At 36.9% G+C, this 25,806-nt stretch overlaps 1 protein-coding gene and 1 long non-coding RNA gene across 5 annotated transcripts in view; one reads left to right on the top strand and one right to left on the bottom strand.

The window, feature by feature from the left end:
• Positions 1 to 24,985, top strand: part of LOC148138632 (uncharacterized) — a 134,672-nt gene extending 109,687 nt beyond the window's left edge. The window contains exon 3 of the long non-coding RNA XR_015753791.1: positions 24,882 to 24,985. This is a non-coding gene — a long non-coding RNA (uncharacterized LOC148138632). The remainder of the gene's footprint in view (positions 1 to 24,881) is intronic.
• Positions 7,522 to 25,806, bottom strand: part of mapk6 (mitogen-activated protein kinase 6) — a 25,459-nt gene continuing 7,174 nt past the window's right edge. For all 4 annotated transcript variants that reach the window (XM_043686259.2, XM_043686258.2, XM_043686260.2 and 1 more), the window contains exons 2-6: positions 22,752 to 23,953; positions 12,160 to 12,304; positions 11,631 to 11,795; positions 10,991 to 11,192; positions 7,522 to 10,033 (exon numbers count right to left, since the gene is read on the bottom strand). In XM_043686259.2, coding sequence (XP_043542194.1) covers positions 8,899 to 10,033; positions 10,991 to 11,192; positions 11,631 to 11,795; positions 12,160 to 12,304; positions 22,752 to 23,306 — 2,202 coding nt within the window. In that variant the 5' untranslated portion in view covers positions 23,307 to 23,953 and the 3' untranslated portion in view covers positions 7,522 to 8,898. The remainder of the gene's footprint in view (positions 10,034 to 10,990; positions 11,193 to 11,630; positions 11,796 to 12,159; positions 12,305 to 22,751; positions 23,954 to 25,806) is intronic.

The following is a 25,806-nucleotide window of genomic DNA, read 5'->3' as shown; positions in this document are numbered from 1 at the left end:
CTTCTTCCATGCGTCTGGTGGTGAGGGAGCCAATGAGTTAGTGGGACTGTCAGCCAAATAAAATGGCAAATTAAGAATAGAGAATTTAGTAGAATTGAAAAGTAAATCTCAAGTTTTGAGATAAGGGTTCACTGATTGAATTAATAGCAAAACCATAATCAATGAGATCTCACCACTACTGATAAACAATGAATAGGTGTTTGACATTAAGTTTCCACCTAAAGAACAAAAATCAAGGCCATCACGCAATAGCATTGTCAAGTGTGATTAAAAACCTTATATAAAAGTACAGTAGTGCACATCCAGTCATTTCCTCTTTTATATTTAAGGAATGTTCTAACTGGGGAACACAAGTATATTAATTTGCACATTGTCTCTCATTGAATTCAGCCCAAACTGGCCAGGCAACAGTTTTTCACCTTTGTTGTGATGCCTGCATGAAAAAAGTGGTCTGAACCCAGTTCAATTTGGGCACAAACCATAAATTTGCACAACATGGTGACCTCAGAGTTGATGTGCATGGTTAATATGAAATCAGATTCTTTGAGATTGGGGTTAAAGTACAGTACAAGTGAAAGACTGAGGGCGTTTTCTTCTGCAACTAATTGTGTTTGATGTTGGGTGCCAAAAGTTGGAAAGTATCCACAGTCAATAGATGTGGGGCTGGAGAAGCACAGCAGGTCAGACAACATTGAAATTTTGCTATAAAGACACAATTTAATGGAGAGAAATCTTGGAACTATTTTCATGAAGCAATTTTGATGTTCCTTGAACATTATGCTCCTATCTCGAAAGACATAGGTATCATTTTTCAGAAGCAGCTTAAAAACACCATACAATAAATTTATAATCAAGGTAAGTTACAGCACATTTGATTCAACACGGTCCTTGTGTTACTCTTCAACTTGAAAACATTACCTAATCTAACTCTGATAATCCCCAGTCTTCAATCTTCTTTTCAACAAAAAGTTCCCTTTTAAAAAGAATATGATTCTTCTTCAAAAATGCTTCACTCTATTAAAATCACTTCCAAACTTTATCGGAAGTGATTTATTCAAATAAGTGAGTGTGGGTTTGTGGTCGTACTTCTCATTGTTGTGTTTTCCTGACTGTCAACCAGCAAGTGACTACTCCTGCATATTACCAGAGTAGGAGAAAAGCACACAGGAGGAAACCTCTTGGATTTGAAATGGCCATTGTCTCATGCAGTTGTACTAGTGATGTGTGTGCAATCAGACTATCCCTTTTCCCTTGATTCTCTGACAGATCAAAAATCTGTTAAATCGATTCAACAATGGAGCATCCACAGCTCTCTGAAATAATGAATTTCAAAGAGTCACAATCCTTTGAGTGAAGCGATTTTGCCCAATCTCAGTCCTAATTGACTGGTTCCTTATCTCATCTGATGTATTTTCCAACACTTGCTTATTTCTGAACATTTAAAATTCAGAACCCTAAGCTGCAAATTCAGCCTATTTCCACTACAAAGAGTGCCATCTCCCATGTCTAACAAATTGTACTCCCATCTTCCATCATTTTTCTCAGTTGCAAAGATCCTTTGCTGGTGTAGTGATTAAGAACGCATGGCACAATGATGAGGGACCAATTAAAATGGTCAGCAGAGCAGAATTCACAAAACACTTTGTTGAATATAACAACAGAACTTTGAGATATGGGAGCTAATGTGCGATCCTGGCTACATACCACTGAGATTACTGCCCACAAGTTGATCCCTCTTTCTAATGCGAGGCCAGCCTCAAATAATTAAAAGGCATTCGAGTAATTGCACAATGCACTGGGCACATCATGGACCAGTACTTCAGTCACCAGTTGACCATTGCTACTGCTTTTAAGTCAAGCAATTGGCATAGTTTTTTCACATTTGGCAGCATATCAAGGAGCAACTACACTTCAAAAATAATTGAATGTTTTATAATATACTATGCACACAAAAAATACTACACAGCCATGATCTGTTTCCATTGGAGTTTAGAAGGTTGGTGATCTTAAAATATAAATGATCCTGGGTATGGATGCTGAAAGTCTGTTTACTTCCCACACCTTTGTAAAAAAAAACAATTTTAAAAGAAGGAATTGCCCGTGTAACATGGGAAAAAAGAAAACTGTTTTATATCGGAGGCTGATAAGTCTGTGGAATTCTCTTCTCAAGAACAGTGAATGAATAATAATTAAATAAGGCAGAGCTGGTTAGATTTTTGATTCTAACAAAGGAGTCAATGGTTAATGATGACAGCTGGAAAAGTGGGTTGAGGTGACAATCAGAACAGCCATGATCTTAATTAACGACAGAGCAAGATAAATTGGCCAAATGGCCTATTCGCATTCCAAATTTGGTAGTTAGAGAAATACAATCACAAGTTATTTTACTAAAGAGCAAATGTAGGAGAAACAATAATCTTAATCTCCATGGGTGCATGTTGTCCTACTTCATTCATTTTTTAAAAATTGACTTATTGTCACATATACAAAGGTGGAGTGAAAAGTATTGTTTTGCTTGCTAACCAGACAAATCATAAAATATATCAGGGTAATAGAATAGAATGCCACAGCTACAGAGGCGTGCATGATTTTCTCAAATTGGGGAAGTGGTACCTTCATGTTTTGCTAGATTGTCTTAAAAGGAAAGTGAAGATGCACTAAAACCTGATGTCTTCATTTTCTCGGTGGGAGTTGGAGTAGGAGGAATGACAGCGGGGCCCGATGGGAAGGTAATTTTTAAATGTAAAATCTTGCCTCAGGAGTTTCAGGTATATATTTTGGCAGCGGCTGAAGAAATTAAAGAACAGGTCCTCGAGGGTCATAATCTCTGGATTATTGTCCGAGCCACATGCTAATTGGCATAGGGACAAGAAAATTAGGGAAGTAAACATGTGGCTAAGAGATTGGTGTGGAAAAGAGGAATTCCATTTCATGGGACATTGACATCAGTTTTGGAACGTGGGAAATCTGTACCGATGGGACGGTCTCCACTGGAAGCAATCTGGAACCAGTGTTCCGGCGAAAAGGATAAATAAGGTGGTCACTAAGACTTTAAACTTGGGGGGAAGGGAAAGGGAAAGCAATAGGAAGTTGGAGTCAAGTAGAAAGATAAGCAGCAGGTTAGCATGTGTACAGGATTTAAGTTCAAGGCAGACTAGGAATGAAGCAAAAAGGAAGGATAACTTAGGATAACTAGAAGTGATGGAAATCATGAAGGTAAGGACATTAGCATTAAGGTGCTTTACCTGAATGCTCATAGTATTCTTAACAAAGTAGATGAATTAACAGCACAAATCATTGTGAATGATTATAATGTGGTAGGCATCACAGAGACGTGGTTGCAGGAGGTTCAGGACTGGCAGTTAGACATTCAAGGATTTACAACTTATCGAAAAGACAGGGAGGTGGGCAGGGCTGCCTTGTTAGTTAAGAATGAAATTAAATCTATGGCACTGAAAGACATAGGGTCAGATGTTGTGGAGTCTGTATGGGTGGAATTGAGGAACCACAAAGGCAAAAAAGCCATAATGGAAGTTATGTACAGACCTCCCAGCAGTGGTCAGGACCAGGTGTGCAAGATTTACCAGGAAATAGAGAAGGCATGTCAGAAAGGCAAGGTCACGATGAACATGGGGGACTTCAATATGCAAATTGACTGGGTGAATAATGTTGTCGGTAGATCCAAAGAAAGGGAATTCATGGAATGCTTACAGGATGGCTTTTGGAACAGCTTGTGATGGAGCCCACAAGGGAGCAGACTATTCTAGACTTAGTGCTATGTAATGAGCCAGACTTTATAAAAGATCTTAAAGTAAGGGAACACTTAGGAGACAGCGATCATAATATGGTAGAGTTCAGTCTGCAGTTCAAAAGAGAGAAGGCAAAATCGGATGTAATGGCGTTACATTTAAATAAAGGTAATTACAGGGGAATGAGAGAGGAACTGACAAAAATCGTCTGGAAGCAGAGCCTAGTGGGGAAGACAGTAGAGCAACAATGGCAGGAGTTTCTGGTGTAATTGAGGACACAGTACAGAGGTTCATCCCAAAGAAAAGAAAAATTATTCGTGTGTGTGTGTGTGTTTGGGGGGGAGGGGGGTCAGGTGGGAATTAGACAGCCATGGCTGACAAAGGAAGTCAGGAAATATATCAGAAAAAAAGAGAGCCTATCAAGTGGCCAAGAGCACTGGGATATCAGAAGATTGGGAAGACTACAAAAACAAACAGAGGATAACAAAGAGAAATAAGAAAGGAGAGGAACAGACATAAAGGTAAGCTAGCCAGTAATATTATAAATGATAGTAAAAGTTTCTTTCAATACAGAAGAAACAAACGAGAGGCAAAAGTAGAAATTGGGCCACTCCAAATTGATGCAGGAAGGCCAGTGATGGGAGATAAGGAAATAGCTGAAGAACTTAATAAATACCTTGTGTCAGTCTTCACAATGGAAGACATGAGCAATATCCCAACAATTAAGGAGAATCAAGGGGCAGAGTTGAGTATGGTAGCCATTACAAAAGAGAAAGTGCTAGAAAAGCTAGGAGGTCTAAAAATTGATAGATCTCCTGGCCCGGGTGGGCTACATCCTCGAGTTCTGAGGGAGGTGACTGAAGAAATAGCGGAGGTATTGGTTGTAATCTTTGAAATATCACTGGAGTCAGGGAAAGTTCCAGATGATTGGAAATTCACCGTTGTAATCCCCTTGTTCAAGAAAGGATCAAGATAAAAGATGGAAAATTATAGGCCGATTAGCCTAACCTCGATTGGAGGTAAAATTCTAGAATCCATTGTTAAAGATGAGATTTCTAAATTCTTTGAAGTGCAGGGTTGGACTAGAACAAGTCAGCATGAATTAAGTAACGGGATGTCGTGCCTGACAAATCTGTTAGAATTCTTTGAAGAGGTAACTAGTAGGTAAGACCACGGAAACCCAATGGAAGTTATCTACCTAGACTTTCAAAAGGCCTTTGATAAGATGCCTCACGGGAGGCTGCTGAGTAAGATGAGGGCCCATGGTGTTTGAGGTGAGCTACTGGCATGGATTGAGGATTGGCTGTCTGACAGAAAGCAGAGAGTCGGGATAAAAGGTTCTTCTTTGGAATGGCATCTAGTGACAAATGTGGTCCCACAGGGTTCAGTGTTGGGACCACAGCTGTTCACTTTACAAATTAATGATCTGGATAAAGGGACTGGGGGCATTCTGGTGAAGTTTGCAGATGATACAAAGTTAGGTAGACAGGCAGGTCGTTCTGAGGAGGTGGGGAGGCTGCAAAGACAGTTCAGTCCAAGAAATGGCTGATGAAATTCAATGGGAGCAAATGTGGGGTTTTGCACTTTGGTAAAAAGAATACAGGCATGAATTACTTTCTAAACGGTGAGAAAATTCATAAAACCAAAATACAAAGTGATCTGGGAGTGCTAGCCCAGGATTCTCTAAAGGTTAACTTGCAGGTTGAGTCCACGGTTAAGAAAGCAAATGTAATGTTGTCATTTATCTCAAGAGGATTGGAATGTAAAAGCAGCGATGTGCTACTGAGACTTTATAAAGCTTTAGTTAGGCCCCATTTAGAATACAGTGTCCAGTTTTGGGCCCCACATCTCAAGGAGGACATACTGGCACTGGAGCATGTCCAGCGGAGATTCACATAGATCTAATATACGATGAACGGCTGAGGATCCTGGGATTGTATTCATTTAGAGTTTAGAAGGTTAAAGGGAGATCCAAAAGAAACTTACAAGTTAATGCAAGGCTTAGAAAGGGTGGGAGCTGGGAATTTGTTTCCATCAGGTGGGGATACTAGGACCCATGAGCACAGCCTTAGAATTAGAGGGGGTCGATTTAGAGCGGAAATGAGGAGACATTTCTTCAGCCAGAGTGTGGTGGGCCTGTGGAAATCATTGCCATGGAGTGCAGTGGAGGCCGGGACATTGAATGTCCTCAAGGCAGAGATTGATAAATTCTTAATCTCACAAAGAATTAAGGGATACGGGGAGAGTGCGGGTTCATGGCATTGAAATGCCTGTCAGCCAAGATTGAATGGCGGAATGGACTTGATGGGCCAAATGGCCTTATTTCCACTCTTATGTCTTATGGTCTGCCTCTATTCCACACAAAGATGGCACAACAGCTAAAGTGTTGTTTTCCTTCCTGTAAATTAACAGTGAGCATGAACTGCAGTCTGATTTTTCGAAGAGTACTCCAATCAGGAATGTGCAAATGGAGAATGTGCCCTTGAAATCCAACCATGGCATTTAGTTGGGTTTATTGCAATTCCACAGCTGAAGAACACTTCTAGAGTAAAGGGATAATGTGAAAGGCATGTCACTTTAGTGAGGGATGTTATTGTAAGTGGTCACTGTTTATTACAGAATATTTTGGTCTGGATTATCTTAACTGCCTCGACATGGTAAGGTCATTAAACTTTTTGTACTGAAGTAGGATAGGAGGTCCTAGCACAGGCAGTTTGAAGGCTGGTGATAACCACCCAAATTATCCAGAGGTTTTTGGGGCTGTATCACTTGGAGTGAAAGAAGGCCACTGTTCTACCAGAATATATCCACATCTATGTCAATAAATCTAAGGGCACTGTACCTTGCTGCATCTCATGGACTCATGCTTTACTATTGTGCATCAGTGCAATACAGCTTTGCGAACAGTATGAAGAATAATTCTGTATGCTATATTCTGAACCTATTGATCACGTTGGCTTGAAAAATTACAAACTTAATAGGATGGCTGCCCTTTGCTACATCTCACCACCAGAGAAGTAAACTTTCAAATCAGAAGTTTCCAATATCTGCAGCTCATTTACATCATGCAAACCACAATGTTGCTGGAAATTATGTTCAATCAAGCTAATGACCTATGTCACAGAATACTGAGTGCACTTATTTGCAAAAAGAAAATGGAATGAGAGTCAGTTGTGAAAGAATCACATTATTCAGACATTGAAAAACATGCATTGAATTAAGCATCTTGGTTAAAATGTAGGGTGGAGAGGAGATGGGAAGAGGGAAACAAACACTCAAAGGATGTTTACTAATCTTAGCACTTGGGACATGGGGAAATCATCAAAAAAGGAGTAAAAATCCATACTGCAACTTTTGCAAGCAGACCATTTTACCAACTTAAATGGTGCATTTAATGAAATAAATGTTTTACAATGTATGTCCTTAGTCAACTTACACTGCACATAAAATGTCTGGAAACTAAATGCAGAGTTAAATTCTCGTTTCCACTTTTGCTAGTTGTGCAGTATGATTTGAAATTTATTTTTAGGAGGAGACTGCGGCACAAACTTTCAACCTTCCTTCAATGGGGATCATAGCAGAGTAATCGGAGTATAACAAGTGTGTTCTAATGGTTCCTCCTTTCTCAGCTGTTAGCATGATGTACTCGTACAACTATTTGTTCCAGTTATAACAATTGCCCAACTGTTATAACATTTTTTAAAAATCCTTTTAAGATAGAATTTCTGGGCTAAAATGAACATACTTCAGGTTACACAGCAAGTCACAAGCATTTAGGTTTGGGTTATGTTTATTTGTTCCTTTTTGGATCTTTTGGGGGAGGGAAGAGGATGAGAACCAATAATACAGAAACTTAGTATCTAAATTGGTAAATGCAAATAAATTTCCAGAAATAATTCTACATGCTATATTCTGAACCTATGGAAATCATGCTGGCTTGAGAAATTACAAATTTAATAAAAATGTACAATAAAAATAAAGATGAAAATTCAACATCCATCTTACTGTTGTCTATAGCTTTAACTTTTACAGTCATGTTTGTAACTCAGTTATTTCCATGCAGAGATTTCTAATCTTAAATTTTAAACAAATTAAACATAGAATTTAAGACTTCTTGGAGCATTTCCAAAATCAGCTTTGAAATGAATTCTAAATTGTTCAAAGGTTTATTTAATGGGAAGTTAAGCATCACTAAAATGTACCAATTCCTATATATAGTGAATGCTCTTTTCAAAACAAGCCAATTCTAAAGACAAGTAAATGGGAAAGCATTAGGACAAGGTGATTTTCATTTTACACAATCAACTATAGTGCCAGACATGAAGTTAGCTTCAAAATGCCCCAAATTCATTTTAAAGTCACAATGAAACTATAAAATTAAAATAAATACAGAAAAATCTTACATCTGCTAAAATAAATAATGTATCTGAACACTTTACTATGGAAAATGCATACCAGAAAGTTACAAGTACTGACAGCTTTTCAAACAGGGAACAACTGCTAGTACAGTGATGCTGGCTAAGTTCACGTCCATGCTATGAAGCACTGAAGGTGGCTCAAGGTCAGCCACTCATTGCCGTTACCTTGAGGTAGATAACACATGCGTACCATGTTCTGCATTCATTTGCTGGTTTTGCTGGCATCACATGTTTAAGAAACATTTAAGCTATCAGAAAATGTCTAATGTACTGCTGGGGAAAAACAAACGCACTTTACTGCTTGGACTTAAACACTTTTAATTTGATTTTAAATGAATTTGTAAAAATCTCATGCAAATATATTTCAACCGTGTATTTGCTAAAATGGAAACCATTCCATTTGCAAAACAAGTAGACTGTGCTTGGTGGTTATTCTAATTTCACCAATTAAATATGTCCACTTGGTCTAGTGCATTATCACACCGTTTCATAGTCACAATTTTCTGCATTAATTTTTTTTGTAATGTACATATTTAAACAGTGTGCAAATGACATAAGTTTACAAAAAAATTAAAATGCAATGTCAAAATAATTTGACGTGTAAAAATAGTAAACCATTCAAACCAAAAGGAACACAGTTTGAACTTACAAAAATAAGATTCCAGACTTAAGAAAACGAGACAAATGCACATAGTAAAGTATACAAAACAAATGTCTGCTGAGTGTTCTATTCAGTTCAAATGTTTCAAGATGCTACTATAAGTCTTATGAGGAATCTGAGGAGACAGTTTTGCAGCGGCAGGTGCTAAAGTGGTCTGAATCGCTTTAGATTTCAGTGGTGAACTGACAGGATTGTCAAACTGGGGAATACCAATGGACTCCAACTGCTTGCTGAATGGGATCTCCCCATTTCTGCTCACCTCTTTCACACACTCTTCACTAATTCTTTCCCCCAGTTTCCTGTCACTTGCCGGCTCAGATTCTGCGATTTCTACCTCATCTTTTTTGTTGAATAACTTGTCTAAATAACTAGTGAATGTACTTTTTTCTAGCTGCTCATCCTTCCTGTTGTCCCAACAAACATCTTCATCTAGATGAATTAGAAAACTTTCCTCCTCACCATCGCTTCCGTCAATTGCAAACTGGCAATCCCATGGATTCTGACTTTGGTATTCCAGTTGAGCCAAATTGGCCATCCCTTTCTCCTCCTTCTCCTGACTGACAGACTTGCAATTTGACATTGAACTTTTCAGGTCCAACTGAGATACTGAACTGTTCAAGTCATTCAGCTTATCTATATCACAAGCCTCTGGCTGCAAACTAAGCTTGATGGTGCTTGCCATGAAAGAATCAAAGTCAAACCCCCGAATCTTCTCTTTGCCCTTCTCAGCAATCTGTTGTGTTGCCTCTACCAAAGCTAACTGTGCCTTCACTAGTCCATTCTTTTCACACTTTGATTTGCCTTTTTTATCGGGCTTATCTCTGCTTTGCTCTTTCCAGTTAGATAGGTCTATAATAAGTTTGGGCTCATAGTAATGATTCACTTCACTGTCCCTCCACACCAAATTATCCAAGTAGGATGGTGACCCCACTTTATAATTACAGGTGTGGCCACATTCTAGATCACAGTATTTGTTTTCATGGTGATCTGAATGTGGCCAAGAATGTTCAGTGGAAAAGTTCAAGTCAAATGCAGGATCCTCCAAATACTTTTCACGTTCTCCATCTAAATACTTGCGAGGGTCCACTTGTACCTCATCTTCTTCAGTCATGTCAGACATTGCTCGTGGATCTCGTTGGACATCATCTGCCTCAAAGTTACTGTGCAAAGGCCAGTCATGGTCTGACAATTCGCTTTCATGGTATCTGAAATAAACAATTCAAGCAATGGATATTCATGACATCAGGCATAAGTTCAATAACTTAGAATGATTCCAAAATTGAATCATCTTGCAGAAATACCACAGAGCACTTTAACTTACATTAATACATTGCATACGTGATTTTAAAAATTAAAATATCCAAAGACATAAGTTGGGAAACTCATAACTTCATTTTGGATCTAACTCTTCCTGGACAAAGGGTACAAATTATCCTTTCTTGGACACCTGTTAAAATAAGGAAGTCTGAATTCGGTTGAACACGGAACTAGCAATTCAAGATTTAGCACTAGTGGATCAACTTTTTAAAAATGCAATTAATTCTACCTGGGCAGCAAACAAGGGCAATATTGTTATCACAATTAAATACAGGGGGAATCTTTATGCCATTTGAGGGAACAGGACAAACTAGTAAGCACAAAACTCTCAAGGAGGAAACAAAAACTTCAAAGATGTTTGAGTCCTTGCCATAAAGCAGGCATATCACTAACCTTAGGAGTTTGTTCCCCAGCAAGCAGTGGAAACTGGGTCATTGAATATAAACAAAGTTGAGTTATAACAACTTCTTGATTCACAATAGAGTCAAGGCTTATGGAGGGAGGCAAGTAACTCAAGTTAAGGCTGCAGTCAGAACAACCACACCCTTGCTGAATGGCAGAATAGGTCTGAGCAGTCAAATGATCTATGCCAGCTCCTATTTCCCCCATTATGCTCTTCATCTATAAAGGGGAAATACTTTCCAATGGTGCAGAGAAACACTAATACACCTAAAACTAAATAATTTTCTAAAATAAAGCTAAAGACAATAAAGCTACCTGTTTTGCTTATATCCAAAAGTAACCCAAAAGTCTAATTATTGGATGTGATTTATCAAAAATACCACCTTAGGAACAATATTTTACCAAACACAAAATAAACAATGTAATAGAAATGAATTAATTACCTATCCCAGTTGTAAGTATGGCTGTGACTTTCATCCATTAGCAAAATATCATCAACTTCGTCCTCAATGTGAAAGGGGTGGGCAGATGTGGGTTCATCCGAAGGGAAGGAATAAATACTCATGTACGGATGGGCCAATGCTTCAGCTGCTGTCAGTCTGTCCATTGGATTGAAGGTCAAAATTTGTTCCAGAAAATCCAATGCTAAGTTTCAAAAGAAAAATACATTTTTATAGAAGCCTTTCAACTTTTCCTTACATTCCAACTCAGCAAAATTATACCATTAATCTCCTGTCTGAACACTAACAAATAATTGGAACATCCAATCATTCCCAACACTAATAATAGCAGGAAGTCAATCTCTCTCTGAACTTCAATCTAATTCTAAATGAATGTTAAAATGCAAGTGTGGATTTAACTTTCAGGTTTCCCCTCCCTTCTGTTTTGGACCCCCAGTGCAGCCAAAATAAGAAACCAAGTAATGGATTATGTTACAGCCACCTTTCTAGCTCATTTAAATAATACAACTTAGAAAATAATTTATTTTGTACTGATGTAATCAACTTAAAACTTCTGAAATAAATCCAAATTAGTTCAAACAGAATACAAAATTAAGACAAGGAGTTACAGATCATTACGTACCTTCAGCACAGACACCGGGGAGTAGCTGTGGCAATGGATTGTGAGGTTCTGTCATGTCATTTTGTATATAAACTGGAATCACACCCAATAACTCCTGAAGATCTTCCTCATGGATTACAGGGATGGAATTAAGAATCAACTGCATTTGCTCCAGCTCATGAGCACCTAAACCAAGTTTTTAAAAATACTTGAATATTTGAAGGGATAAACTATTAACAAGCTCATCAGAATATGAATTCCACAAGTATAGGTATCAAGATTAATGGAATTACAAGAATCAAATAGCTTTGAAACATTCCATTAAATTTTACAATATGAAATAGCGCAGCTCTACAAATGAAGTGTTGCACAAAACACAGTACAAACACTTAAATCACGAACATCAGCATTTGGGATAAGCTCCACTGAAACACTGATTTTCTCATTTTTCTTTATTAAGAAAAGTCGTTGATTACTACACAACAAAGCAGTTTAGTGCTGTCTAAAATATTGTGACTAAAAACTGTCATACTAACTTAGCAACACTGACCTGCAAAAAGCGTTTTCCCAGTCAGCATTTCAGCAAAGATGCAGCCAGCGGCCCACATGTCAATGGCTTTGGTGTAGTTGTTGGGGGAGAGGAGGAGACGTGGAGATCTGTACCACTTAGTAACCAGTCCTTCAGACAGATAACCCTAGAAAAACAAGTTATACTATTTTTCCCCCTCAAAAGAATAATAAGCCATTTATATTCCAAAATAGAAAAACAATCTATACATGCGCCACTTAAATGCATTTGGCTGGTTTACAGATCATCTTTATTATCCACTCCTGTAAAATGTTAGTTAAGACATGAAGCAGTCTGGAAATTGATTTTCTGGAAACTGTTCACATTTTACAAGATAAACCATGATTCACTTGATCAAACTTGTTGGGAATATGCTTACATTATTGTTCCATCACAAATATTTTTAAAAAGTGCAAATTACCAGCAAGCATCACAAGCTTTTTTTTATTCCAGTCATGAATGAACAGTTCAGTGGTGTGAGATTCTCTTTCAGAAACACTATGATATGAAAAGAATGGTGCTATCCAATCCTACAAATATTATATGCTGTTCCTTCATAACTTGAACCATAAAAAAAAAATTCAAGTTTTTGCTTGTGTATGTGACAGAACACTTGTTACACTTAATCAAAATGTAAGTGACCAGAAAAATAATTCTGGACACCATTCTGACAACTGAAAAATGCTTAATATTCAAATTTTAAAAATACACAACTTGAAAGGTGCAGAATAATTGTGGTTTTACCCTTTTGTTCTCAAGGCTTTTACACAATTTTATCTAATTACAAGGAAACATACTGAAATCTTCAGTTGAAGAATTAGCTATCAACAAGTGGAAGCCTCAAGAACATATTCACACATTCTAGCTGCAATTTAAAATAGTGCAATTTTTGAATGCAAGTCAAAATTAAGTGTACTTTACCATCCAATTAAGTTCTGTATTATTCATATTAAATCCACATTACCACTTATCTTTCACATCATTTTCTTTAAATTCACCTTATTTACCTATTTCTACTAATATGCATTTGCTTCCTCACTGAAGACCTAAGAATCTAGCAATATTTGGCTGTTTAACAATCCACCTATTAGTATCTAGAAGGAGGTGAAAATTCTCAAGGTTGAGCTGCTGAGGAGTGCAACAATTATCCTTCACTGTTCTGGTCAGTAACTATAAACACTGACTTTTCAGCTATCCCTAAAACAGGTTTATATGCTTCACTAAAGATCCCACAAACTGAAAAATTGTACCCAAGTGATAATGAAGCTATTATAAGCAAATGAAAACCTAAAAACTTTGTAAAGATGCTATTGGGGGAGGAATGACAGTGGGGAAGCAAGCTTGGACAGCAATACCCCTGTGCGTAATTTATTTACTCGACTGCACAGAATTTTCTTTGGCTCTGTTGCAAATGAAAGATAAAACTATTTAATTATCAAGAAGCTGGACTTACTCATTTCTGTATTCCAATCATCCATCACAACTAGTCTACTGTAACTGTAGGTACTGTATATATGGGCCAGAATATACCATTTCCCCCTTCACCAAAACTACAGAGACATGTGCAAGGAAACCTTGTAGGTGGCTTGCTTCCTGGCCTCCAATATTCTCTCCTAGTAAAGTACCAAGTGAACTAAGGTACAACATATCCAAGACCTACAGGATTCTAGAACTTTTATGTCTTATAGCAGAGATCAAAAACTGACTGTAATTGGAGAATCAAAGAGAGACTTTCTGGCTTTAGCACTCAACATTCCTGCATCAATGCTCTCCTGATCGGTATCGGTACACAGCTGCAACTATGCCTCCAGCTGATATTAACCACAAATACTGGGTGTTCTGGTTTTGGCACAAACGTAGCTGAATGGCTTTGCTCATTGGAACAGCTATTGCTCCAAACTTTACAGCAAAAGGTCTACATAAGGAGCATAAAAGGCTGCATACACCGGTATTCAAACCAAAACAAAAATTTCTGAAACGCTCAGCATGCCAGATCAGCAATTTCGGCTTCAAGTGAATGTACGTCAAATGAGAAAAGGCAGGGCTGGGCTGTGAATAGCAGAACGAGCACTCACCATCCAGGTTCACACATGAAGAATGGCCGTTTCAGAGCTACTGGAGGGCCACTGCTTGTGGAACCATATCCTGGCACAAACTGCTGCCTTCAGGAAGGGGAGGGAGAGAGGTCTGGAGAAAACAAAGGGACCCTTGTACGTGGAATGTTTAGGAAAAAAATTAGCCACATGGAAAATCTGTGCATTATCAACATTTACTGAAAAAAAATTATATTCAGGTGCACATTTAAATTGTTACAATACATAATTAGTAACCCTAATGTAGCAATATGCCAAGAAATGCCGAACTTATTGTGAGTTTATGGCACCCTCTATTGGGTACCAATAAATTACTGGAATCTTCAGGAACAGAAGAACTAATTGAGAGTTGGCAATTTGTTTCTTTTTTTAAAAAAAAAATCAGTCAAGGAACCTATTAAAACTAAAGTACACCCAACCAATGGCTCAATGAAGTTATCCTGGAAATTGGGAGCTATATCTTCTAGTCTGTGCTGTTAGCTGATCTCAGCCATTGGAATGTTGCATAGTTGCACAGAGAGGTGTCCTTGCCCCTGATTAGATAGAAGTTAAAAAAAAATTCCATGTTTCCCACTAGATTGCTACCCAACATCCCTTACTGCAATCACTAACAATTAAGGGCTGAAATCAGACTCAGCAGTAATCTCTTCACATGCTATCAAGGCTCAAGTGAGCAACGTTCACTCTGGAAGGCATGACTAAGTATTGTCCAAGAGACAGTACTCCTCTGCAGCAAACTGGTAGAAGTTAGGAACTAGTTTGCAATTATGGGTAGGCACGTTGCACTGTAATAAAGTGACCATTTTCTTTTTAGAAAGTTAGTGACATAAGTTATTTCAATGGTACACTCTGGTTACACAAGCATTTAAACAAACATGGAACAAGCCACCAATGAGTGCAGCAGTCAAAAGAATATGAAAACTACAAACCCATTTGGGGTCTAGAAGTTTAAAGTTAAACAAATAACATTGCAACCAAAATGATTTGTCACAAGGTAAAAACACACTGCAAATTTTAGGAATATTTGAAAGAAAGAAGCTACTTCATTAATACTAAAACTAAATGCACCTTCATAGTGACAAGTTGAAATACGAGAGCTCAGAAATCAACAAATTTAAAAGTATACAGACTTACAAAGAAAAAAATGCTGATATTTCTACCTTATGAATTCATTTCGAGCAAAATAATAAAGATATGAAAAGAATATAAATACCAATCAACAGGGAAGTAGACTATCAAAGCTTCTGATTTACAAAGTAGGAAAACTAGTTGTATTCATTTCTATCAAATAACAAGTCAGGCTAAATAGCAAATAAAACCTTCCTCTATTTTAAACTCACCCGAAAATATTCATACTGGCTAGCTTTATATGGTCATGCTTGCAAAGGACTGGGTTAGAAAATCATAAACATGTTTAAAATAAATATCCCTCATTATTTGTGCTAGTCAATTAGCTGATGAAAAGTATTCGGAATATAGAAAATTCTACTTCCATTCTTATTACTGATGCTATTTCAAAGATGCACTTATACATTTGAAGACTTAAAACCATGAAGGATACGGATAGGGTAAATAGTTAAGATCTTTTCCCTGAGGTGGTGGAGTCCAGAACTAGAGGGCAGAAGTATAGGGTGAGGGGGGAAACATTTAAAAGGGACCTTTTAAATGCAGTGTAGTGCGCGTATGGAATGAGCTACCAGAGGAAGTGGTAGAGGCTGGTGCAATTACATTTAAAATACATCTGGATGGGTACATGAATAGGAAGGGTTTAGAGGGATATGGGCCAAGTGTTGGAAAATGGGACTAGATTAGGTTAGGATATCTGGTCAGCATGAATGAGTGGACCAAAGGGTCTGTTTTGTGCTGTACATCTCAATTACTCTATCTGTCAATGTGCACTCATGGCAAGGTTAGACTTTCAAAATCACCTCCCACTTTTGATGGGAAAATTGGAGTTGAATTCATTCCATCAAGTTGAGTTCACAAGACCTTAAACACTACGTGGAAAAAAAAACTAATCTCTGCATACAAAGCCTGATTTTAGAGAAACCAACATAGATCACGGGCTCCAGAACTGCTTTATTAGAAAAGACTTGGATTTGTATAGATAAAAAAAAAACTCAAATTTAATACTGACAACCAGCTGAAGGTGTAACATATCTCAAATATCATCACCCCACAAAACACCACTTCTTATTAAAGCCGCTTAGTTATTTTATGAAAATGTTTTTAAAGAAAAACAGATCCATGCAACAATAAATCAAACCAGTCTAATGGATAGTGTATGCTGGTTTTGACAAACAATGCTTGTGTTAAAGTTTACATTCCATTTTTTAATGTATTCTTTGGTTCGAAGCAGTTTTCAGTGTTTAAGTGGCAAGTAGGTATGCACATTCATTCATCAGAAGTGGCAGTAGATCAGTAAGTTTAAGTTTAGTTGGACCTTGATTTACTAGATCTCAAGACTGTTATATTCTAGTAGATAATTAAAAAACAGGAATAGCAAAATATTAGAAACACACAATTCAGTCAGGTTATATCATTTGTATGTATATGTTGCAATGAAGAGCATACATATTTTTTTCTCCAGGCTCTGTAATGCATCCATTTAAATACCTTCAGCTCAAAAATACCTTGAAAATAAAATAAGCCTCAAGAAAAATAATGTTTTATTGAATAAAAAACAATAAAACTGTGGATGCTCCAGATCAGAAACAATAACAGAAGCTGCTGGAAAAGTTCAGCAGGTCTAGCAGTATCTGTAAAGAGAAATCAGAGTTAACGCTTCAGGTCTGATGACCCTTCCTCAGAACTCAGTTTGAGTTCTGTTTTTGTAACGTTTTATTGAACTTAGTGGTAAACTGAACGTGTTTTAAAATTCAAGAGATTATTGACAAGTATTAATCTATTAGGCCTAATGTACTACCTTTAGGTTGGGGAATCGTTTAAGTGAAAAATTGTGAAACCCTTTACTATTACATGGATTTTTCCAAATATTTATTTTGTTGTACAGAACTTATCATGGAGAAGGGGAAAGTACTTGAGTTTAAGTAAACCTGGTGAGGTATTTAAATTTGGGGGGGGGGGGAATACCAGAGATGAGCATTACCCAGTAGTTAATGCCACCTCTTCCTTATTGATCATTCCCAAGAAAAGGTCAATAATACGTCAGAAAAAAATGCAAACAGAAAATCTTCAGTTGTAAGCAAAATACTAGTTAAAAGAAAGCTCCCTTTGTTTATTGAAAAGATAGTTACAAACTAAAAAAATTTAAAACAGTTCAGAGGCTATTTATTGAACTAAAATGTGCAAGGCTTGAAATCGGATTTTCAACTGTAGAAACAAGGTTTTATTTAAAATGAAAAAGTTAGAAATGCCAAAAAAAGTCATTACATTTATGGGAAACTGAACAAGGCAACACATCATGAAAAAAAAAATGAACTGAACAGTTGAAAAGGGTCCCAAATTTAGGAGCAGGTTTTGTCCTAATTGAAAAACATTCCAAGTATGTTTTGTCTGCATGTAATAATTTTAGTTCACACTTTGTGGTAATCAAAATAGGCAATAATTTAAAACATGACCCACAGAAGAAATAAAAACTAATTTAAAACAACTTTGACAATGCAAGTAACTCAAAGCTAGTTACAACCAAGCTGCAAAACACACTAAAATTGAACTAAATGATCAAATATAAAGGTCATGGTTCACATCACTGAAGCTTCAGGTATCTGTGAGGTCAAACATCTATGGAATTAGTTTTTGCAGCACTAGTTCAATTATTAGCTTTTGACAACAACTGGCATTTTCCTTTTCTCCAATTCAAAAACGTGAATTATGTTTACATTGAGCACTAGGAAAAACATTTCATGCATTCCGCAGCATTACAAATTAATACTGGTATAAGATACATAGAGCAAAGGTTGATCTTGTGCACAGCGTTACCAGGGACTTTTACCCCAAAATTCCAATCTCTATAAGTGCCACCCACTCATGTGTGACTCACTGTGGTGAAAACCCACTCAAACAAATAGGACAGCACACCAATGAAGGTGGTTGTTCAGTTCCTTGTGTGCACACATGAACATGTGAGGTCAAACCTACCATCTCACCAGAGAGTGGTGAGCCCATAGAATTTGTTACCACAGAAAGCAGTTGAGACCAACACATTGTATGATTTCAAGGAGGAGTTAGATATAGTACTTGGGGCTAAAGGATCAAAGGATCAAAGAATATAGAGGGAAAAGTGGGGATGAGCTGGATGATCAGCTATGATCATCCTGACTAGTGCAGCAGGCTCAAAAGGCCAAATAGCTTACTATGGCCCCTATTTTGTATTTGTGAAACCAAATTGGAGAAAACACAGTCTCCATACTGGCAGGTCTGCAACGGCAAGATGATGGGAGTAAGTGGATTGCAGTTCCTCAAAACTACTGTTCACATGTAAAATAACCCCCTTGTGTTTGGCTAAAAACTGGTCTTAGAAACTCAACGTCTGTGTAAATATTAATGGTAGGTATTTCACTGAAAACCCCACCGAGGGATAAGCAACTTATGGCTAGATGCATGTTTCTGTCATTACAGAACATTTAGACGACTTCCAGGATATTTTGTGGTATACTATTTATCATTCATTCAATTAAAACTTGGCTCCTTAGATAGCAAATTACTGTTTACAGTACTGAGATGATTACATTTAGTAACCTTTCCACAGTGACTCAAAATTAAGTGAGCACTGAAAACAAGATCATGACCCTTCAATACTATATCGTGAACTGACATATAGCAAAACACACAGACCATCCAGCAGATGTTTAGCTTTAAGCTAACATTTGGTTCAGCAAAGTGCCTGGTTCAAATAATTCTCTCCGGTCAGAGATAGTCCCAATATTGAAAATGCCTCCAAGCATATAAACCCAAAGATCTGGCAGGCCAGATTTTGGAAGTGACGCCCAATAGCATTGAAGCTTATATTTAAATTTAAGAATTAACTGACTTGAGTTGGCGCATATTTGAATATAAAGAAAGCAAAAGGTGTTCCTTAAGAGCAATGATGCTAATGCATGAAACAATATTTTACATGACAAAATCAAGTTGCATTAAAGTTCTTCATAAAGATTGATATAAATTTGTCCAATTTCAATTAAAAATAATCTATCCCATATACATTCTTATGTTATTTTCGCACGATCATCAGGTTCATGTCACACAAAATAGGCTTATGCTACTCAGCCCAATTGCTCATTCTGAGAATATTCTATTGTTAGAGATAGTAAGCTCAAACCAACACAATCTCAGTCAATATCAAACAAAAAAGGAATTGGGAAAGGGACAATATTGATAATAGATGGGGAAAAAAAAATTAAGAACTTGTTTTTGAAAGGCTGGTTGTACAAGTTCTTAAACAAACAGTCATGTGATCCAGATCAGAGGCACGCTAGATTACTGAGGAAAGTAAAGCTTGAAATTGAAGGCTAGTCAGAATAGTTCAATCATCCGTCGATAAAGTGATGGTAGTAAAAACAGAAGGATTGCAGATGTAAGACCTTTGTTTAAAAAAAAGACAGACAGATGTGACAATTGCAAGCAACCTAATGTCAGTTAGACACTAACACTGGACAAAATTAATTGCCATTTGGAAAAGTGTGGGGCAGCAAATTAAAGTTAGCATGCAATTATTAAAGGATCTAGATTTACTTTTTTTGATACAGTAACAGAACATAGCTATGGGTAGAGTAGTTAATGTTGTGTATATGGAGTTTTAAAATGTACCACATAATAAAACTGAAGGCATTAAAGGGACAGTCACAGCATGTCTGAAAAATTGCCTATGACATAGAAAGCAAATACTGACGAACAGATTTTTGAAAACAGATTTGGTGAAGAGGGGTTTGGGGTGTATGCTGTGCTATTTCCCCAAGAGTCAGCATTGGCACCACTTTCATGTTTTGATATTTATCTATCTTGGATATACAGGACATGCTTTTAAGTTTGCAGATAACAACAACTTGGAAATGCAGTAAGCAGGTGTCAGCAGATCATAGACTAGTGAAATGGTCAGATATATGAATAAAAAAGGAGGTAATTGTTTTCAGCAGGAAAATAGACAGAGGAAACAATGAATTAAATGGTATGGTTTTAAGCATTTGGAACAGAGTAACCCGGTTATGCATGCACACAAACCTTCGATGATGGAAAAAACAGGTCAAGAGACAGATTTTTAAAAAATGCAAAACCCTTGGCTTTATTTAGAGCTGGTTAAATAAACCTTTGTAAAACACTGGATAGACCTCCGCTTCTGTATTCAATTCTAGGCACCAGAGTTTACAAAGGATGTTATGGCTTTGGAAAAGATGCAGAAGAAAACTACCATGGATAAGGGACTTCAGTTATATGGAAAGGCTGCAACGAAGGGCTACCCTCCTTTGAGCAGAGAAGAAAGCAGAAGATTAGACAGATGTTCAAAATCATAAAGTATTTTGATTGAATAATTAAGGAGTCAGTACCTAAAGAATATGAATTTAAAGCAACTAACAAAAGAACAAGAGGCAACTTGAGGCAATTTTTAAAGAAACATATAATTTTTGGCAATCTGCATGCAGTGTGACAATGGAAATAGAATCACCAGTAACTTTCCAAAGAGAATTGCATAAATAATTAAAAGGGTTAAAATGGATACTATGAGGGAGGGAGGGAGAGTGCGACTTGTAGGATAGCTTTACCAACATCAGGCACAGATATAATTGGACAAATCGCATCCCATAATGTTTCATTCTAAAATTCTCCTGAAATTTTTCCATCATGGCTGAAAAGAAACAATGCAGTTAAAGATTTTATGCCCATCAAGATGGTTTATATTTACATAGTATTAACTGTTGGGATATGTTGCTCCCTGGCAAATGCATGAAAAGAAGCTTCCAGACATTCAATGTGCAAACATGGAACAGATGCTAACCTTGTGATAGATGTCAACATTCTGGTGCCTTAATTTCCAAAGGGACTACAAAATGGGAAACCAACAAGGTCACTGCATGATACTGCTGCCATTATGAAACTACACTAGAATGTAATCTGTGTACTACACACTGGAATCAAATCAGCAGTGGAAAACGTAAATCTTGAAAACATTATACATCTATATTTTGTGTGAATGGGTCAGTAGGGCAATTCAAACATTGGGATTCTATAATTCCTTGACCACAGAAGCTCTGAACTTGGGTTTTGAAAGAACCTTCAAATATTAACAACCAATTGACTCCAGCAAACTCCAGAAAGGTTTGTAATCCTGTAAATATTTCAAGGATGAATTACATATCAATATTATTTGTATTATTTAGCTGTGTAAACTGTAATTATCTATCACTTGTCAAGATTTCAATACCATGAGCAGATTTTAGAATAGGAATATTTCATTTTATAAGATTTAGAATAACCTGACTGGAAGCTTGAAGTGCCAATTCAATTAATGCTACAAATGCCTATTGACCACTGTTTTAAAAGGAGAAAGTGAGGTCTGCAGATGCTGGAGATCAGAGCTGAAAATGTGTTGCTGGAAAAGCGCAGCAGGTCAGGCAGCATCCAGGGAACAGGAGAATCGATGTTTCGGGCATAAGCCCTTCTTCGATTCTCCTGTTCCCTGGATGCTGCCTGACCTGCTGCGCTTTTCCAGCAACACATTTTCAGCACTGTTTTAAAAGCAAAAATCTAATCTTCTGAATTGACTACAGCTTCCAAACTTTTTGCATTATGGGAAAACATTGTTATGGGCAGAGAGAGAAAGCTTTACACTCATAGGAAAGGCAAGGTAGGATCACAGCAATTAGGGACAACTCAATATAATAGCAAACAGAAAGAATTATACAAAGACATTTGATTTGTTTACAATATAGAAGCTGCACAAATGATTAACAACAAAAGAAAGGGTGTCATCAGAAATTAGGCAGGTGACAAATCTTTCAGCAGGTAGTTGATGCAATGACACACATTACTAGTGATATAGGGTATTGAAGAGGAAATGTTTTAATTGCAAAATTGCCATTCCTTTGTCAAAAGATGTATACCAAACCACAAACACAATCTATTAGCTATACTATATGTAACAATATCTGAAGACAGGTCGATGACTATAATTTACAAATTCCTACAGGACTAATACAACTGCAACATGACATTTTTTTAAATCCTCCATTCAAAAGCTCACTATTTTAAAACAGTTTTGTTGCACTAAAATAGTACAAGAATTATAATATTTATTGTAATATAGCTAAGCAATTGAGGTCACTCAATTAGTCTTTAAACTACATGAAATTCTTATTAGAAAATCCTAGCATATGTGCCTCATGAACAAGTGGCACACTACTCAATCCTGCCCATACCATATTATAGCCTTGCGAAATGTTTTCTCAAAAGATCTGAACAATGACACTCAACGCTACTAATGGCATGTCTACCTTATTCGTTCATGGGAAATAAATTAAAACTTACTTTGTGAGAATAATGGGGATCCATGATGCGTGCCAGACCAAAATCCCCTATTTTCAGCACCAAATCCTCAGTGTTAATGAAGAGGTTAGCCGGTTTGAGATCTCTGTGCAGAACATTAGCTGAATGGATGTATTTTAGCCCACGAAGCAGCTGGTACATGAAGAGCCTAGCATGCTCTTCTGAGAATGGACCCTGTTCCAACAGCTTTGCTAGATCGGTCTCCATGTACTCCTGAACAATGTATACTGCATTCAGTTCTGTGATCGCACCCACATCATCAGACATCGGTATCCCACTTGGACCCAAAATCTCAAACACCTTCACTATGTTATCATTGTCAAGTCGTCGGATGATTTTGATCTCTCGCAAGGCATGTTTGACACTCTGTGGATCACTCAGGATAATTTTCTTGACAGCCACTCGCTTGTCACAGTCATTGTCCACAGCAGAGAAAACCAGGCCATTGCCACCATACCCGAGTGGCTTCAAGTCCATATACCGAGCACCCAAATCAAAACCATGAATGTTCATTAAACTTCCAAACTTTTCTGCCATGTCGATAACCCTCAAGCTTTCCTGTTCTATCAGATGGGCAATCCTATGTCAAAACTAAACTAGTGAAAAATCAGCTTCCACAACAGAGAGCAAGCTAACTTTAACCTTTTCGCAACTTCAAGATATTTTCTCTTTGAAATGTATGTGCCATCTATCCTAGCTGAACAAGTTCAGCTCTGTTCCTAGTTGAATCCCTCTTTCAAGAATGAACAACCTGAAGAATAGAAATTCTCTCTGACTTAGGTCAGTAAATGTTAGGCTAATTCAAACAAGGGCATCCCTGCAGACATTAAAAATTAAACTAAAGTTTGATTGCAACGGAATGAACTTCGACAGACAGATGCATCCAAACTACTGCTGTAAACAGGCTAACATTTAACAAGGTGTGTGACAATACATATATGTGTTATAAACCTCTACTGACATCCTCCTCATAGTGCAGATACATTCAGTGTAAGACTGGTCCTGAGCAGCGTCATTCTACAGTGCTGATTAGCACTATTTTTTTTCCTTTTAATTATAATCTGAACAAGTAATTAACTTGTGGCAGCTTTCTATCCCTAAAAGATGACTTCCGTTAATGATCAGGTGGCTCAAGCTCACCGCAGTCACAATCAAAGCTATCATCCATTTTATATTTGGACAACCTATAAAACAAAAAGAGAAAGAAATATTAAGTCAGTGATCCAAAGACTTTGTATTAAAACAATAAGTGTATTGTATGACTAGGACTCTATATGGACAGAATATGTTTTTGTTCAGTTTTCCATATAATGCACCTTTGTATTGAGGGAAAAGTAAATAACTGTGATACGGTGACAGTGTTTTACGGAGCTTGCATGGCATATAGGTGCTAATCTTCTCAATATTTTCCAATGAGTGCTTCTCCCCTGTTTTTCTGGCTATATGACCCATAGTGGTTCAAACTGAGACAGCAATTGTCTGGGAATATCAACAATTGGTACAAATCAGAGTACAACCGTCACTTTAATTAAAGATGGAGTAATGAATTACAAACTTTAAGATTAGGGGGTTTAATAAATTACAAGAAAAAAGAAAACTAATTTTAAAAGTTTCAAGGTTACAGTACACAAAAGAGATCTTCTGACACGACTGAAGTTTTGGAATTTATGGTATTTAATTCCAATTTCTAACAGATTAGGGTAGTATTTGCACTGATATGTTCTTCATAATCTTCACAATAACTTGTATGTACTTTCATATCAACATTTGTTACACAGAAACTTAGAGCAAAAATTGAGTTGAACAGAATGCCCTCATATCATATTTGCATAGTCCCATTAGTAAATTAGGTACATTAAAATGGAAATGTTTTCAATAAAACACAATATCAAAATGTTTACAAAATACTTGAATGGCCCATCTGTGGAGAAACTATTTTTATAGTAGATACACAAAAAATCTCAAACCATTTGTGAAATGAAAATATTTATATGGGAATTTGAATTTCTTTTTAAAAATTGTTACGACAAATAGAACATTCATCTGTATCCCTTCTCCAGGAGAATCTTTGGTAATCAAAAAATAATATTGTATTTATCTATATGCTTCTAGATGTTTACAGCACTGGCTCTGTACATTCACTACTGACTGTTTGGAGACAACAGGAAGTCTTAAGAAAAACACGTGTGGTGAAGCAAAAATAAAAGTGGTGTTATTTCAGGGAGATTTGCTATTTAATTGCTGCTTATGAGTTTCAAGATGATTGCCTTGAAGACCTGGACACAAAACTGATTCCATTTGCAACACAGGCACACACTCCATGTGCAAGAATAAAATAATATTTTTTAAATTCATCTTAATTAGAATTTACAAGTTATGATGCTCAAATTTAACATTAACAGTTCTTTTTAGATAAATGAAGTGAACGACAAAATTTCTAAACTCCAGGTGTGTTTTTTGCACACCATGCACGTTAATGGATAAAGTAATGTGAGATATTTTACAATTGAGACTAGTATTTAAATTAAGCCTCCCCTCCAACCTCCTCCTTTCCTTTTCTCCCCCCTGCTCCACCACCATTATCAGGTATATTATCCTAATGGAATAAACTTAACTGAGCACAAAATAAATCTTTCAACTCCTATGGGCTAAATATTAAGCATGGTAGACAAATTACCCAAACCTCCCAGTCTGGATTTAATACATGACAGAACCTGTGGTTCTTATAAAGGGATAAGCAAGTAAACACATCTATTAATTGCACTTCATTTCTGAAGCAAAAATTAGATCTAGAATTCTCTAAACTCTATCCACGAATGCACCCATCATATCAATTTAATGAACAGCCACACACCAAAAACAACGTATGATTTTAGCAAGGTTTCAGGGGTTTAAAGAAGAAAGGAACTTTGTGAATAGAGTTAAATCATAATGCTACAGCATAGAACACCATGAAAACTTAAAGAGAACGACACAAGGAAAACACTATGGGGCTAGAGCTTGCTCCGTGTGCACAACAAAGTTCAGCCAATAACAT

The sequence above is a fragment of the Chiloscyllium plagiosum genome, unplaced genomic scaffold, assembly GCF_037043375.1.
Source record: "Chiloscyllium plagiosum isolate Xiang-an unplaced genomic scaffold, Cpla_swu_hap1 HiC_scaffold_39, whole genome shotgun sequence".
NCBI lineage: Eukaryota > Metazoa > Chordata > Chondrichthyes > Orectolobiformes > Hemiscylliidae > Chiloscyllium > Chiloscyllium plagiosum.
This window is presented reverse-complemented; position numbering and strand designations above follow the sequence as displayed.